General features: G+C 34.4%; 1 protein-coding gene across 6 annotated transcripts; it reads right to left on the bottom strand.

Moving 5' to 3' along the window:
* Nucleotides 1-675: 675 nt before the first annotated feature.
* LOC111892874 (peroxisome biogenesis protein 3-2) lies at nt 676-13,978 on the bottom strand. Of its 6 annotated transcripts, none has more exons than XM_023888934.3 (9): nt 13,811-13,978; nt 13,320-13,622; nt 12,809-12,927; nt 9,007-9,168; nt 8,717-8,916; nt 8,485-8,612; nt 7,113-7,240; nt 1,229-1,408; nt 676-1,133 (listed from the first exon to the last, which is right to left on the bottom strand). In XM_023888934.3, exons 3-9 carry the CDS (start codon nt 12,814-12,816, stop codon nt 884-886), a joined length of 1,056 nt encoding a protein of 351 aa, XP_023744702.1. In that variant the 5' UTR covers nt 12,817-12,927; nt 13,320-13,622; nt 13,811-13,978; the 3' UTR covers nt 676-883. The 6 variants fall into 6 exon arrangements, with proteins under 6 accessions (XP_023744702.1, XP_023744701.1, XP_052625087.1 ...); XM_023888933.3 differs by having other exon boundaries at nt 13,320-13,525; XM_052769127.1 differs by lacking the exon at nt 13,320-13,622 and adding an exon at nt 13,201-13,266.
* Nucleotides 13,979-15,392: the final 1,414 nt, after the last annotated feature.

The following is a 15,392-nucleotide window of genomic DNA, read 5'->3' as shown; positions in this document are numbered from 1 at the left end:
AATTTCCACTAACCATTATATAATTATAGACAAAACTTCCATCTTGTAAATTAATAATTCTTTTGCAAATCTTTGATTAGTCGTTATGATTAAAATTATAATAGTATTTTTCTTTTTCAATCGTGGTTTCCACAAGTATTACTCTAATCTAGTAACTTAATAAAATACATCTTTTCCATCATAAAATATTCATCTTAAACAATAAATAGTTATAGCATCTAACAAAATTAAATTCAGAAGTATTCTAAGATGATAGGTGATCGATAATTGCCTCCTCCAACATGAACTGACTACATGTTTAAATTTGATAAGCATAAAGTTATGATTCCTCTCATCTTAAGATAAATATGATATGTGATTTGTATGATATGTGATTTGACATGTAACATAAAGATTATATTTCAAACAACTAAAGACTAAAATATTACTGGCCTTTGGGTTAAAGTTGCAAAAATATTTTAAGTTTAATAACATGAGTTTTTTAACATTTTGGTTTTTTCATTCAGGCTAAAGACTTTAAAAAATAAACAACTTTTTACTTGACCGCAAACATTTAGCCTACATCTTTTTCTTAAGATGTGGTTCGCAAAATACAACGCCTAAATAATTAGAGAAATCTCTTAATCATCGTCTTATTGCAAGAAGCAAGTGGGAAGCTTGTAGATATCGACAAAATTCTAAGACCACACAATCCAATACCTTATATAATTACTAGCTAAATAAAAGGTTTTATATATTACCATCTATTTTTGACAGGAACTAAAACATGAAAAGCTAAAGCTTCAAACTTAGTGAAGGGAAAGGGAAAGGGAAAAAGAAAAGGACAAGCAACAACATACAAGTAAGTCTCTATATAATATTTGGTGGTACAAGTAGAGAAGATTTACATGTTTGTGTAGAGCAGAGTGAAGAAAAGTTCAACTTGGGGAATGTTTTGAATGATATGAGTAAACTTATTCCGGCTGGGTTCCTCCAGCAGCAGCGGACTAATCTGTGCAACGCGTGGAATAAGTTTGGCAAGCGGTACCCCCAAACTCCCATCACCACCAACACCAAACTGTAACTTCATGTCCTCCATCAATCCCTCCACCACTTTTTTCAGCGACATCTCTAGAATATTCCCAAATTCAGAACTACAAAACCAAAATAAAAAAAAAATTAAAAAAAAAAAAAAAAAAATTACACTTAGTAAACTACTATAAGTTGTAACTGTACTAGAAAGAAGTACCTTGATAAAACTGTTCGTGTCTCCCCCATGAGTTGATCTAGTTTAGTGACCCGACTGACTACCTCAGGCATCAAATAATCCACCCAGTGATGAGGTCTCCCGTTGCTCATGAACGTGTTCAATATATGCATAATTGTTTCATCAAGTACACTAGAATTGAAGACATCCCTCAACTGCTTTCTGCAAATAACAATCAATAGAATATATACATCAGTTTCACTGATGTTTTATTTTTGCACTTTAAGATCATCATGCATTCGAGTTGATGATCTTGCATCAGCCACTTAATTCTACAAAACTATCCTTCTAACCAACAAAGCAGCACTGACCGGAGAGTGTTAGCTACAAAACTATCCTTCTAACCAACAATATCATATCTCATTCCAACCACATGAAGGCAGGCTATAGTTAATTATTATTATTGTCCCTCAAGATGATCCCTGCAACAAACTCTGTCTACAATAATACCCAACCAAAATCAAACCTCTTTTTGAAATCAATTTATCAACTTTGCAGATAATCAAAATCAATTTTGATCAACAGACAAAACATTATTTTTCTTGAAAGAACTAAAGATCCAATATCCAGACCGAAGCTCAAGATGTCAACAGTGGAATCACACACACAAACAAAAAAGTAATAGTAATCTGAATCTGAATCTTGTTGGTCAAAAATCAAATAAAGGCTCTCCTGGTACAGCTGGAAGAGGCCGTGGCTCCTCTCAGGCTCGCACAGTGAGGGTGAATCACCAAGCACCTTTGCAGATACCTTATCTACATCCCTAGTGTAGACAAGGCAACATACGACACACCAGTCCGTGGTTTCACAATCCCTGACCGATATATACGAACAAACACAAGCCTTGCAAGATGATTCGGAAGTTCTAATGTATGCAGGTGAAGAACCCACCACTTATGAAGAAGCTTCAAGTGATGAAGAGTGGAGAACTGCAATGAAACAGGAGTTGGAATCGGTCGAGAAGAATGCTACATGGAAACTAACACATCTTCCCACAGGGCATAAGGCAATAGGGCTGAAATGGGTGTTTAAATTGAAGAAGGATGCAAAAGGGAAAATGACCAAATACAAGGCAAGAATTGTGGCAAAGGGTTATGTACAGCAAAAGGGTGTTGATTTTGATGAAGCTTTCGCACCAGTGGCACGTTTGGAAACAATACGAACGTCGTTGGCTTTGGCTGCGAGTGAAGGATGGAAAGTCCATCACCAAGACGTAAAATCTGCCTTCTTAAATGGGATTCTATAGGAAGAAGTGCATGTCATGCAACCAACCAGTTTTGTTATTGCAAGAAAAGAGAGCATGGTATACAAGTTGAACAAGGCTCTCCACTCTCTATGGTCTACGTCAGGCTCCAAGAGCTTGGAATGATAGACTTGATAAAACATTGAAAGAGATGGAATTCCAAAGATGTCCACAGGAGTATGATGTGTATAAACTCCACAAGTCAAACAAGTCTTTGATTGTCAGGGTCTATGTGGACGATCTGATTGTGACAGGTTCAAGTGATTCAAGTGAAGAACTAATGAAGAACTAGTGGCTGAGTTTAAGAGGCGGATGCTAAAGACCTTTGACATGAGTGACTTAGGAACCTTATCCTACTACCTAGGGATAAAAGTTCACCAAGACAAGGATGACATCACAAACGGTCAAACAGGTATGCTAAGAAGATTCTACAAATAGCAAGAATAGGAGAATGCAACCCATCACATTACCCAATGGAACCACGACTGAGTTTGACTAAAGATGAAGATGGAGTGCCAGTTAATGCTACCGAGTACCGACGTCTTACTGGAAATCGTCGTTCATTCACTCGAGACCAGATTTGAGCTACTCAGTTGAAGTAGTAAGCAGATACATGGTGATGAAGAACAAGAATCAGGGCTTAATGAAATTGAATGATACAAAGATGAATTGTAAGAAAGAAGATGAAATAGATTGACAATGAAACACACTCAAGAGATTGTTCCAGGGAAACCCCTCTCTCACAGCCACAAGGCTTGAGCCGATACAAGAGTATCACTATCACCAAAATATCTCAATGCCTACAAATGAAATCATTCCTACCTATTTATTACTCTCTCTCTCTCTCTCTCTAACAGATCTTAGCCCTTTTCCAGATTTACCCTTATTACTTCTTCTAGAATAATCCTGTAGCAGCTTTGATTCATTTTCCCTTTTAACTAGCATACTAGGATCTGTATCATTACTCACGCCTTCAAAACAAGTCTTGTCCTCAAGACTTGCTTCTTGAAATTGACTCGTAATATTCATCACCACCTCTCTTGTAGCTTCTCCATCCAGTCGACCCTTCCACTGGATTAACCACTTGTGTACTTGGTCCAATCGATTCTCAACCGCACAAGTAACCGAGAAAACCATAGGAATAACCCAAGAAACAACCCTAGTTTCCATATCAGGAGGTAAAAAGAAACTTAAACCAGAATGCACGTTGGACTTCTTCAGAAAATCATCCCATTCTTGCCCTTCTTTCATCATTTCTTGGAACCGTACCCCACCTTGAAGTGTGCCCAACCATTGTTGCAATGATGCTTGAACCTGCTGGCCCGTGATTAACCTTTGAAAATGAACCACTATACCGTTATACATAAACTTCATCCATGCCTTGTCCCAGTTGTATGTCATCTCACTTAAAGAAAGCAACAATTCCATTCCTGAAATCATGTCTATATGCCCTTTGTCAAAAACCAAAAACCAGAGCATTTACCCTAAAAACAAGATGTCTATCTCCAATTATCATATTATTGATCCCCTAAAAGTCCATATCTAGAAACCCGGTTGTTAAAACTAATGTCTTCATCACAACTGAACTACTACCCATTTGAATGTTTGAATTCATGTATTGTTCAATAATCAACACCACAAGTCTCTTACCGATTGTGATGTTAACACCACTAAACACAAAGCCAGATACCTCTAAAGCAATTACCCTCTTTGGGTGAACTAAAATGTGGGTAGCCCTACTAACTACAAGAATTACCACAATGACCATTGTAGTATCATAATTGATTCCTTTTAATTTCAAAGTTTTACCTATTGATTGAAAATTAGCCACAACTCCAAAGAACTCCAAAATTTGACACGGTCCAATAGAAGCCTTCTTTGACAATTGATCAATTAGTACCTGATTAGCATCCCACGAATAATGATTGCAGTCTTCTTTGCATTTATGACATTTGTGAGACAAGCCGACTTGAGAACCACCATTTAAACTTAGGCCCTTCTTCTTTCGTTCCTTCTACTCCGTGCGACTCGACGACCTAACTCTCCGATCCCGTTGAAACACGTAAGCCATTGCCGGCGTTGGGGACGGTGATGGCAGTTGATTATGATGAACGTTGTTATTTTCATTCCAATGAACTAGTGGGCTTATATTTTGTTTGCTCGTTAAAACCAAGTCCATCTTTCCATTCAACAATTGTGAGCCCCATGAATCAATTGCAGCCCAATTGTCATTTTTAAGCCCATTGGAAGGATAACCTAGATAACCCCATTCTAAACGGTTGTTAAACAGAGTCGCTTTCTCCCATGTGCTCCGTTGATGCTCTGTCAGCCTCTCGACATGGAAATCCGTTGCACGCTGCTCTTCTATCACCGATTTTTCTGCTCCCGGAACTTCCCCACCGGAATTCTCCCCATCACGAAGGATTAAGCTCAAAAACTTGTTTGGTTTTTCCTGTTTCAGACCTGCACCCTTGACACGGTCTCTAACCATGGAGGTGAAGATGGCGGTGGTGATGGTGGTATCAGAAATGGCAGTGGTGTTTTGGAAACCCGTTCCAACTCTGTGTCAAGGCAGTCATGACCGTCATCACCCAAATCCAATGGAGATGTCGAATTCCACCCATGTTGCCTAGACGCTGTTAAGCTTAACTGGAGACGACAAAGAAGAGAGTTAGGAGAAGTACCATTCATCTCGAAGTGGAGATTCGTGTTCTGAATCTGCTCTTGGTAATCAATCTGCTTCAGTGTTCCTGGCAAGCTCTCCGCCACCTCTGATGATTTCGGAATAGAACTGTCATCCGATAAACACTCGGAACACTCGAGCACCGGTTCGGGAGTGACTAGAGAAGTATCAGGGCCATTGAACTCTGCTAATATCAGAAGACGTATCCCTAGGAGCATGAGGAATCTGAAATTCCAGAAGACGTAACCCTAGGAGCATCATCAACCACCGGTTCTAGTAACGTCACAATCGAATCTGGAAAACTACTAATATCAGAGAAAAACGCAACGCAGGATCATGTTGCTTCATCCAAGTCAGCATCGCTTTTTGGAATTCACGTTCTTCTTCTCGTTCACGATCCCTGATTGTGCGAATCTCATTGATAGTAGCTTGAATCTTCAAAATCTGTTCCACATGTTGATCTAAACGGAAATCCTGAGATCGATTGTCAACTGTTGGCTGAACCATCTTCCTCATATGGTAGAGTGTGGCAGGTCAAGAGCAGGTCGGACCAATGATGAAGAACAAGAATTTGGGCTTAATGAAATTGAATGATACAAAGAAGAATTGTAAGAAAGAAGATGAAATAGATTGACAATGAAACACAATCAAGAGATTGTTCCAAAGAAACCCCTCTCTCACAGCCACAAGGCTTGAGCCGATACAAGAGTCAGTTGAAAACCTAACAGAAAAGAAAAGCCACACCTGATAGAAACCTCAACTCATGCCAAGAAACTAAATATATATTGCCTGATTGAGAACTGGATTGGATGATCAATGGCATTATATGGGATGCTGAAAATAACCTAGTCTCCAATAACCCAAGAATCAGACAAGTGAAACTAATTGACCGACTATGACTGGTAATCGAGTAATCAGCTAGAAACTAAACCCAAAGCAAGAATTGAAAAAAAAAACACTGGCTCAATCGAATCAGACTATAAATTCCTGAAATCAATTTTGGTTGTGTATGCACAAAACCCAAGAAATAGATTATTCTTGAAAAAGGGTCAAATGCACTTATAACTTCCAAGACCTTGACCACTTTTCCTAAAGTCATCTTAAGTTGTTGGCAAACTATTGATAACATGGATGATGTCATCTTTTGACTTATTTTGTATTCATGCTCTTATCCATGATGTGTTAATGAAAACAAAGATTTAGGTTGATAGAGAGCTTCTTAAATGCTAATTGTGGAAGGGAAGAGTATTGTAATAACCAACTTAATAAGAGTTGGTGTTTTCATGAAGCCCAATGAAAGTCATGCTTTGAACAAATCTCACTATTTATCCAAGAAAGTAATGATGTTTAAGATGGTTGGAAGAGCTTTAACATTTGTGCTTTGTTTGTAGTTGATTTCAAATGATAGATTGAGCTTCAATAATAAAAATAATTATAAAGGATGTACCAAATCCATGTTAAGTCTTATAGAACTTGAAACCCTACCTAGATTAAGCAATGGTGAACTTGCAAGCATATTACTATTAAGGCGAGTAATTGTGTAAGTTGTCCGACAGTCAACATGTTACTATCACATTTGAAAGTGTGATTTGAGATGTATTCTTATTAGCCCCATAACTTCTATAGGGAATGTGATTGTAATAGTCAGAAAAATATTGGGATGCACCCTTACTAGTCTAGTCCCATAGTAAGAATTGGGGATGTAATTTTATCGATCTCATGTTCAGGATGTATCTATTCTATGTTAGTTCCATGTTGGGCAATTTCGGGAATGAATGATGTATGCAGTACAAAGGATAGGATATACTTAAGAAGCAAATCAATCAGTATAGTATAGTTTCCATTTCAGGAAGTCTAGGACTCTGGGTTTTGTATTGTTTGGGCATTATATAGTTACAACTCATAAATAATAAATATTATTTCAAATACATAATCCTTACCCTCTGAGAACTTCAGTTGTGGCAGCTTGCATATTAGATATGAGTGTGGGAATTCTCTGACTTGAAAGAAAATCAGCACTCGCCAAAAACAGTTGTTCGTCGCTTCTATCCATCAGTTCGCCATCCTCCTGTAAAAGAACAAAATTCTAGCTTCATGAAAATGGCAAGAATTCGGACGAAGAATAGATCATGAGACAATTATTATCAAATAATTCTCATTCCCTATGTTCTGTATTAAATATTTAATAGCACCCTTGTAACATTAGTCAATGTTAGCTTGGATGATACGCACGGCTACTTCTAGTTTGACACCCACAAGAAAAAGATTGGTGTGTGGTTCATTCAGCTATTGTATAAGAGAATCGATGTGTTTGGTTTTGTTATCATACGGATAAGTTGGCCTCCCACTTAAACAATGGCCTAGATTTCCTATTAAGAGGGATTTCTTTTTGAGTTGAGTTGAATCACTAATCCAATCCAAGGTTATGTCCTTCATGGACCAAGTTAACAAACTACGTCTACATTAAGGTTTGAGGGTTTTGTGTTCGAGTTAAATGCTACATTGAGTAATAGTTTTGGGAGGTAGTTATCTTTTGCCCTCCCTCTTCTAACCAAATCACTTTCTTCCGAATATGATTTATCTTTAGAATTTGTGTCTTGAGAAAAGACTTGTTAATTTTCAATTATTTGTAGTTACTTCTCATCCTTAGTTTTATCAAACCAGTCATCGACATATTTCTTATTAGAGGAGTATATAAATATTAGGTTATCAATCACTTGAAACACTTTGCCTTTGAGTATGATATCTAGTCTATTCTTAACATACTATATGATCACTTCCATATACAATAGCACCGTGCATCTCGCTTATACTAAAGGCCTATTACATTTCGTGTCTTCCAAACAATGGAGAGAATATATATACAAAATTTGGTAAAAAACACAATTTAAATATAAAGAAAAGAAGCATAACTATACTTCTTTAAACCTAAAGTTATATTGGAAGTTTAAATTTTTGTCAACTTTTGTTTAATGGTTCATGGTTGCCCCAAAACAAATAGTAACAAAAAAAAATCAACTTGCAAAACAGCAACAAAAGACCAAACCATAACCAAGGCATAATCTAGACACATCACTAATTCCAAGTTTAGAGAATTTGTGTATAAATGTTGAAGTCAGTAAGGGGCATTTGTTAAGCATGACAGAATAGGAGAGAAACAACAGGTTGTATTGTGGTTGGTGTGCATTGGACACGGACTACGATCAATGTCAATGAGACAATAGTTGCACTTTTTTTCGTCCTCATCACCATCATGAAATATAACAAACACAACCTAAAAGACAAAAAAGAAAGAGAGGTTGTTACACTTACAGTTTGAAATCCACCAAGGTCTTGTGCAGTATCTATGTATAGATGTCTCCCTAAGATGTTGACCTGAATTCTAATGTATAAGCTAATTGCAGTCATCGCCCAGATAGACAACACCATCCTGGTGAAACCTTTGCATATCAGACAAGATTTAGAATGAGAGGTTAGCCTGCTAATCCATATTAATTTAATTATCTACTAAGATGTGATCATAAGAAAAAGAATGTATTCATACTTAATATTTTAAGCCTATCCCAAAGCTCAAGTTTTTCTGAAGGTGTCAAACTGTTGGGCTGACCCTTTCCTTTTATCAACCTCTCTGTAAGATGTAAAAGATCCAACTCTTCTGAGACCCGGCTACTCAAATAAAGCATGGCATGTGGCAATGTCATTGTATTAGCTATTCTTTGGATGTTCTCAAAGTGCATTTGCATCCTGTACATCGGTCATTTCCCAAAAAAAATGATAAGAAAATATCTGATTGGCTTGATAAACTAAAAATGACGAGTATCACTACTATCTTACTGGGCCTTAAGAAGCTCATCATTCTCTTGCTCATCAGCAAGTTGTCTCTCGAGTTCAGAAATCCTCTTTGAATAAGCATCATAAAACTTGTATAATAGGTACCCACCTCCACAAAGCCCAAGAGAAACATAGACCTTTATTTTATGTCTTCTCCAAAAATCCCTACAATCAGAAAAAAAAAATTTATATAATAAATAACAACTCAAACCTAAAGCAAAACCGGATCTACAGTGTTCATGAGCAGAAAATCACTAGTGTAGTTTTTTGTATTTAGTTTGAAATCGTGATTTTGAAAAAGAAATCAAAAGGACGAGCTAAAGAGTGGATGGGAGAAACAGAGGAGTGATGGACGGACTTGCGTTGCCGCTGTCCTCCTGCTGGTTGTCGTCAAAAGGAAGAACCTGAGGAGTTGTGAACGTCGTTTGGAATTCAGAGGGCTCTAAGCCATCGATTGCCCTGCCTGCGTCATTCCACACCTTGTGCGTGTCATCGGTGTATATTTTTGGTGGGTTTTATTTGTAACTATTGGATGGACAAGTTTGGTGGATCAATTTGTTGGGTTATATTGTTGGGCTGACATGAAGTGAATTAAAATATTTACACAAATTATACGAATTGTCCTTGTGGTTTGGTGTTTCATCCGGGCCTGGTCTTTACCTCCATTTTTTAACGAGAAAATTACAAATATAACCAAATATCTTAATTACTTTGTAGAAAATAGTCAAAAAAAAAAAAACGAAATTACATTTTTAGCCATCAAAATCGCAAATGGATTAAGCCCATCTGCGATTTGTTGGGTCATTCCCATTATATCTACCCATTTCTCAAACTTGTAGTTGCATTCCTGCTGCTGACTCTTGTGGAGTGTCCCAACATGGAAAATTCTTATAGGTGTAATTCATCTACAATGTTTACTCTGTTTGTTTTTTCTTTCTTTTCCCTATATGTACACTCACATCGTCTTCGCTGTATTTTATTTTTATAATATTGTGATGTTAAACAAAAAGATGGTGATATCAGTAAAGCAACAATAAGAGAGATTTATACACTATCGTTTATTTTGTATATAATGGTTAATATAGTTCTTAGTGAATGTTTGTGATGTAAAGATTTCCAAGTGTGATGAAGTAGGATAAAGATTTGTGTATCGTTTTTGTGTCTTTTTTAATATTCACAGACTATGCAGAAAATTATGTCGAGAGAAGAAAGATTCTAGACGAGAAAAAGGTAATTTGTCTTATTTTTTTAAACGTTTTTGCATAAATGTAATAGGTTAATAAAGCCTTATAATCAATTTAATGTTTGTTTGATGCTAATCTTGTAGGAAATTTATGCTTTGATTTGCTTTGATTCAAAGGAAAAAAGGTAACCAATTTATAATACTTTTATTCCTCAGCTAATGGGTCAAAACACACAGGGAGATTAGGACCAATGGAATTGGAAAGGAGCACAAGGCAACAATTATTGCAGACACAATGGGTGACCCAGTGGAGATACTACCAACTTCTAAGATAGCCAAATACAAGTTAGATAAACATCAAAATTACATAGAAATCTAACATATTTAAATAAAAACTTCATTAACTTTAATATATCTGAAAGATAGTGGTTTAGTATTTTTTCCAAAAAGATTGTGGCAAATCTTCTTTTTTTGGATTTTATTATGATGTTATCTTCAAACATTTTTTGTCAACTTTTTCATTTATCCTATATATTTATTAAATAAAAACTTCCTAACATGTACAGAGAAAAAATAACATAAATAGTCCTTATAAAGGTTTGTTAATATTTGGTTTAATTGGGACAATACACTAATGATATCAGGAAATAGCTATGTAATTTACATTACTTAAGTTATTAAGTTATTAAAAAATAAACAAAAATTATTGTTGTAGATAACATTATGCAGGAGGGGTAAAGGAGATGTCATGTTGCATAAGATGTACTCTTTTAACAGATCATTATATAGAAAAGTGATTGGGTTATACGATGGATTTGCTCATAAAGTTATTTGGTACTTTTGGAATTTGACTAAGAAGATTTTTTGGAGATTCAATTCGGCCTCATGATAAAGAAGATTAAGTTCATTTATATAGAAAAAAAAATGTTTTGAATTGTATATGGTGTTATTATTATTTTTTTCAAGAATTGGAAAAAAGGTACAAGTAAAATTTAAAATCGTTCTTTTAAAGGACTCTTTTAAAGGAAATCAAGATAACACCAATTGTTCGACATATTGCTCCAAAGAATAATCATCTTTTGACTTTAGATCTTTTGTGTTACTTTGATGTATATCTATTGAATATGAATCTTAAGGGGTCTTTAGCATCATGTATGTACGATTTAAATAGGGTTGTGAATTTTTCTATTGCAGGTTTCCACCATCTCAATTCTCAACCACTGGATATTTATTAGTCTTTTCAAGGACTTTAAGGTCGGTTAGAGGTTTACCAATATAGAGTATCAAGGGATCTCGATTAGTTTTAGATATTTGAAATAAACTTTCCTGCTTTCTGGGTTTTAGTTCAAGGTTAAAGGCACGAAATAGCAATGTACTTTAGTTGATTTGTGCTCTATAGCATCCTACTTTTTTTCTTTATATTATTATGCACAAAATTTATTGATAATAGAAATAAGGGATCATATTTAAGATTTCATATATTCATTCTTTTTGAACAGGTTCCTAAATATTTGGTATTTATTAATAGTATTAGTGATTGTGCAGTATTCTTGATTAAAAATGGACTGCCGGATTATGTTGGAATTTGTTATTTGTAGGTTCTGATGCTTTGTGTGCAATTTTTTTTAACATGCATTTTTTTTCTTGCATAATCACTTGACTACGAATTTGGTTGAAATTTATGCAAGGTGTTTCTACTATGTAGGGTTTGATATTATGTTTCACAATGATGTTTGATATGGTTTATAAATTTTAATTTAATTTATTTGGTTTGAAGCAAATCTACCATGAACAAGAGGAGAAAGTTGGAGAAAGTTGGTTGCAAAGATTTAGTCAAAAAATCGTCTTGATATAAAACAAAATTAAAAATGACTATGAAAAGGTGATGATTAAATATTAAGTTATTTGTATAAAAAATTATCTCATACAATAAAAAAGCATCAATAATTTGAATATTATTTTTTTACCGGCACAAATAAATATATTCAAACTTATCAGCGTATATACTATATATAATCTTAACATAGAGATAATAATACTAGAAAATATTAAAATATCTAATGATTAAAAATTAAAATACATAATAAAATCCAATAGCAATAAGAATTTGAAAACTAACAATAAATTATAAATATGCCATGGAAAAAATACAATATTACAACTCATAAGTTTTTCTAAATTAATGATATATTATTTTATCACACAATCAATTCTTTTAATTTTATTTAAAATTAACACCCGTGGGTTCCACGAGTTTTAACCTAGTTTATTTAAATCAACGAATATAATTTTATATAACTAAAAAAAATATCTCTTAAGTAATAATTTTTCAAAATAATTGATTAACGATTTTGATTTTTTAATATGAAAGGTTAATTAATTTTATAACCATGGTTCTCACGGGTTATAAACTAGTGTATGAAATAAAGAAGACACCTAGAGAAGGTGCTTTAGTGACTCCTTTTTGAACCTTTGACCATTGTCTCTCTAGATTGTGAACAATTTCTTTCATAGAAGCCCACAGGATACAAAGAAAAAATGAACAATATGAATAAAAGATTAATAATGAAGTGTAAGCAGAAAAGAAAAAAAAGAGATTCAAATTAGAGATTTCTAACCAACCGGTTCATTTTTCTTTTTCTCTAAGCTCTCCTGCAGAGAAGAAATTGAAGCAGCTTCAGCTTTTGATTTTAATAAAGAATCACCAGATTCACAGTAATTATTAGTGTTTCATCCATTTCCTGCAAGGAAATATTCAAATATAATTAAAACTGAATGGATTTGTTGAAAAGAAGAAGAAAAAGCACATTTTGCAGCCATTTTTAAGATTGAAAAGAATGCAAGAACTGATAACATGACATGCCTAGATGTTAAATGTAAGATTGAAGCATCTCTCAGTATGATCAATTAAAATGCAGATCTAAACTATCTAGTATGTACATTCAATCTATCATGACAAACTCAGAAAATATGCAATTTCAAGAAAATATGCAGATTTTTAAATCAGTAATCACCTGAGGTGCTAATTGTTTCTCAACATAGATTTCTCATAGTGAAGTTGATTTGCTCCGACTCTAAATCTAATATAATGAGCATGATTTCATGAAATTTCAACACATGATCGACATAATACCTATATGTTCTTCTATAGAAAAGTAGGCGTTCAATTGGAGGGTTAGGGCAGCGAGACAAGTGAAATGTATTTGGAGGTCCGGGAGGCGTTGCCAACTTTGTATGCTCATTTAATTGCGATAGTAGCTGAATCAAAGCACCTTGTGCAAGTACAAGGTCACGACATTTAGGGGAATCACCTGCAACATTCCTTAAAGCCCATACAGCCTACCATGTACAAGATTCAACCCAATTACCGTGTGAACACGAATCTATGTGAATCTGGGATGTTAACCATTTCACGTATTGGATACATCTAGTTCAACTGTTCAAGTACAAGGATTGTAAATTTAAAGAAATCGTGTGTTAAGGGTCATTAAAGAGAATGAAGAATACTTGCTTGATTTCAACTATTGTTATGAGCAATCAGGGACAGGGACATGTTACTTTCGTTGTAAGCGACTAAACGGAACATACCAAATCAGAGAGAAAGCAGAGACGTAAGCGACTAACCGAATCAATCAGAAGACGTGAGCTGTAAGCGCCTAAGCGGACCTGCGACGGAGCTGTAAGCGGATTTGCGGAGGGCCCGACGTGTTTGCGTTCTTCGACTCTTAGGTGCTTCTCCCTGCGGCTCTGCCAATGAATTGATGAACACCGAATTTGAAGTATGTGTCTATGGGATTGTAAATTAGGATTAGGTTACAAGTTGCAAATGACTTACAAAACTTTAGTGGGCTTCACATTCATATTTCTCACTTCACAAAAAAAAGAATTGTGCTGGCCTATTGTTGAGTTTGTCTCCTGTGGGTTTTCAACATTTGTTATTTATATATAAAATTTAATATATATTATAAGTAAAATTAATTACATATAAAAAAAATATTAATTTGTATATATAAATAAATCATACGGTCCGGTCCGGTTTTTATACGGTTTGAAAAACTTGAAACCGTAAGCCAAAACGTTCATTACGGTTTGAAAAGTTTGAAACTGCAAGCCAAACCATAAAGAAAAATACAAACCGTCAACCCAAACCGATGCCCGGTTTGGCCGGTTTCACGATTTCAAACCGGACTGTGAACACCGCTAGGCGTTGGGAGTAGGAGAGTGTGGACAATTCATTTTTCAAGCCCATTTAGCAACAACAACAAAAGGAGCACAAATTGGATTTTTATTTCTTTAAATCAGTCCAAAAAAAATCAAAATAAGGATGATAAAGTTTATGAAGAGCATAATCCAAATCTCTACACAATTTGTTCGCAGGATATGGAGAAATTATTTATATTAAAAATAACTAACTCATTGTTATTAACAATTAAATAATAATTTCATAACAAATATAAAAAATAATTTTTAATATTATCATTATATGAAACTATATCATAAGAGATAAGTTTAAAATTTGAAGTTGTTGTGCATATACAAAGTTATATGATTAAAAGAGAAAAAATTAACAATTTTTTAAAAATAAATAAATCATTATTGTTGTCTATTAAATATAATTTCATATTAAATTAAAATATTTATATTAAATATTATCATTATATAGAACATACGATAATAAAGACATATTTTTATCTATCTTATCTTAAATATTATCATTATATACAACATATGATAATGGAGACATCTTTCTATTTTAAATAGTAAATTAAAAAATTTTGTATCATAAATATTACTATAATTATGTAGAACATATGATAATAGCAACATCTTTCATAAGGTTAGAACTTAAAATTGTATTACATACGGGGTTGTAAAACTTGGCTAACACAACCAAATATTCGGCATGTTACTTGAACTCGGCCTCCAATGGAAGCGAGTTTGCCTAACTTAGGAAAAAGACACTCGAATATTAATCAAACTCAATCCAAATCTAAGAAGTTCGGTCTAAAATCATTTTTGAAATTCTAAAACTTAATTGGTCACTTGTCAACACAAATAATCTCACCAAAGAATACCCTCAACATCCTACAAAGGTAGACGCAAGGAAGATCTCATGGTTTAGTCCTTTTGAAATATTTCACAACCTTTCCTATTTATAGTTGAGGAGACATACTCTTGTTTACTCTTACCATCCATGTGGGATGAA

This window comes from Lactuca sativa, chromosome 3 (genome assembly GCF_002870075.4).
Source record: "Lactuca sativa cultivar Salinas chromosome 3, Lsat_Salinas_v11, whole genome shotgun sequence".
In the NCBI taxonomy this organism is placed as follows: Eukaryota; Viridiplantae; Streptophyta; class Magnoliopsida; order Asterales; family Asteraceae; genus Lactuca; species Lactuca sativa.
The sequence above is the reverse complement of the archived record's forward strand: the minus strand, read 5'-3'. Positions and strand labels throughout refer to the sequence as shown.

What these genes read in the sequence shown, in the direction of transcription:
- LOC111892874 (XM_023888934.3), bottom strand. An exon ending in GATGAGCTTCTTAAGGCCCA is followed by an intron (nt 8,917 to 9,006) that starts GTAAGATAGTAG and finishes ACCGATGTACAG; the next exon opens with GATGCAAATGCACTTTGAGA. An exon ending in ACCTTGGTGGATTTCAAACT is followed by an intron (nt 7,241 to 8,484) that starts GTAAGTGTAACA and finishes GTTCTTTTACAG; the next exon opens with GAGGATGGCGAACTGATGGA.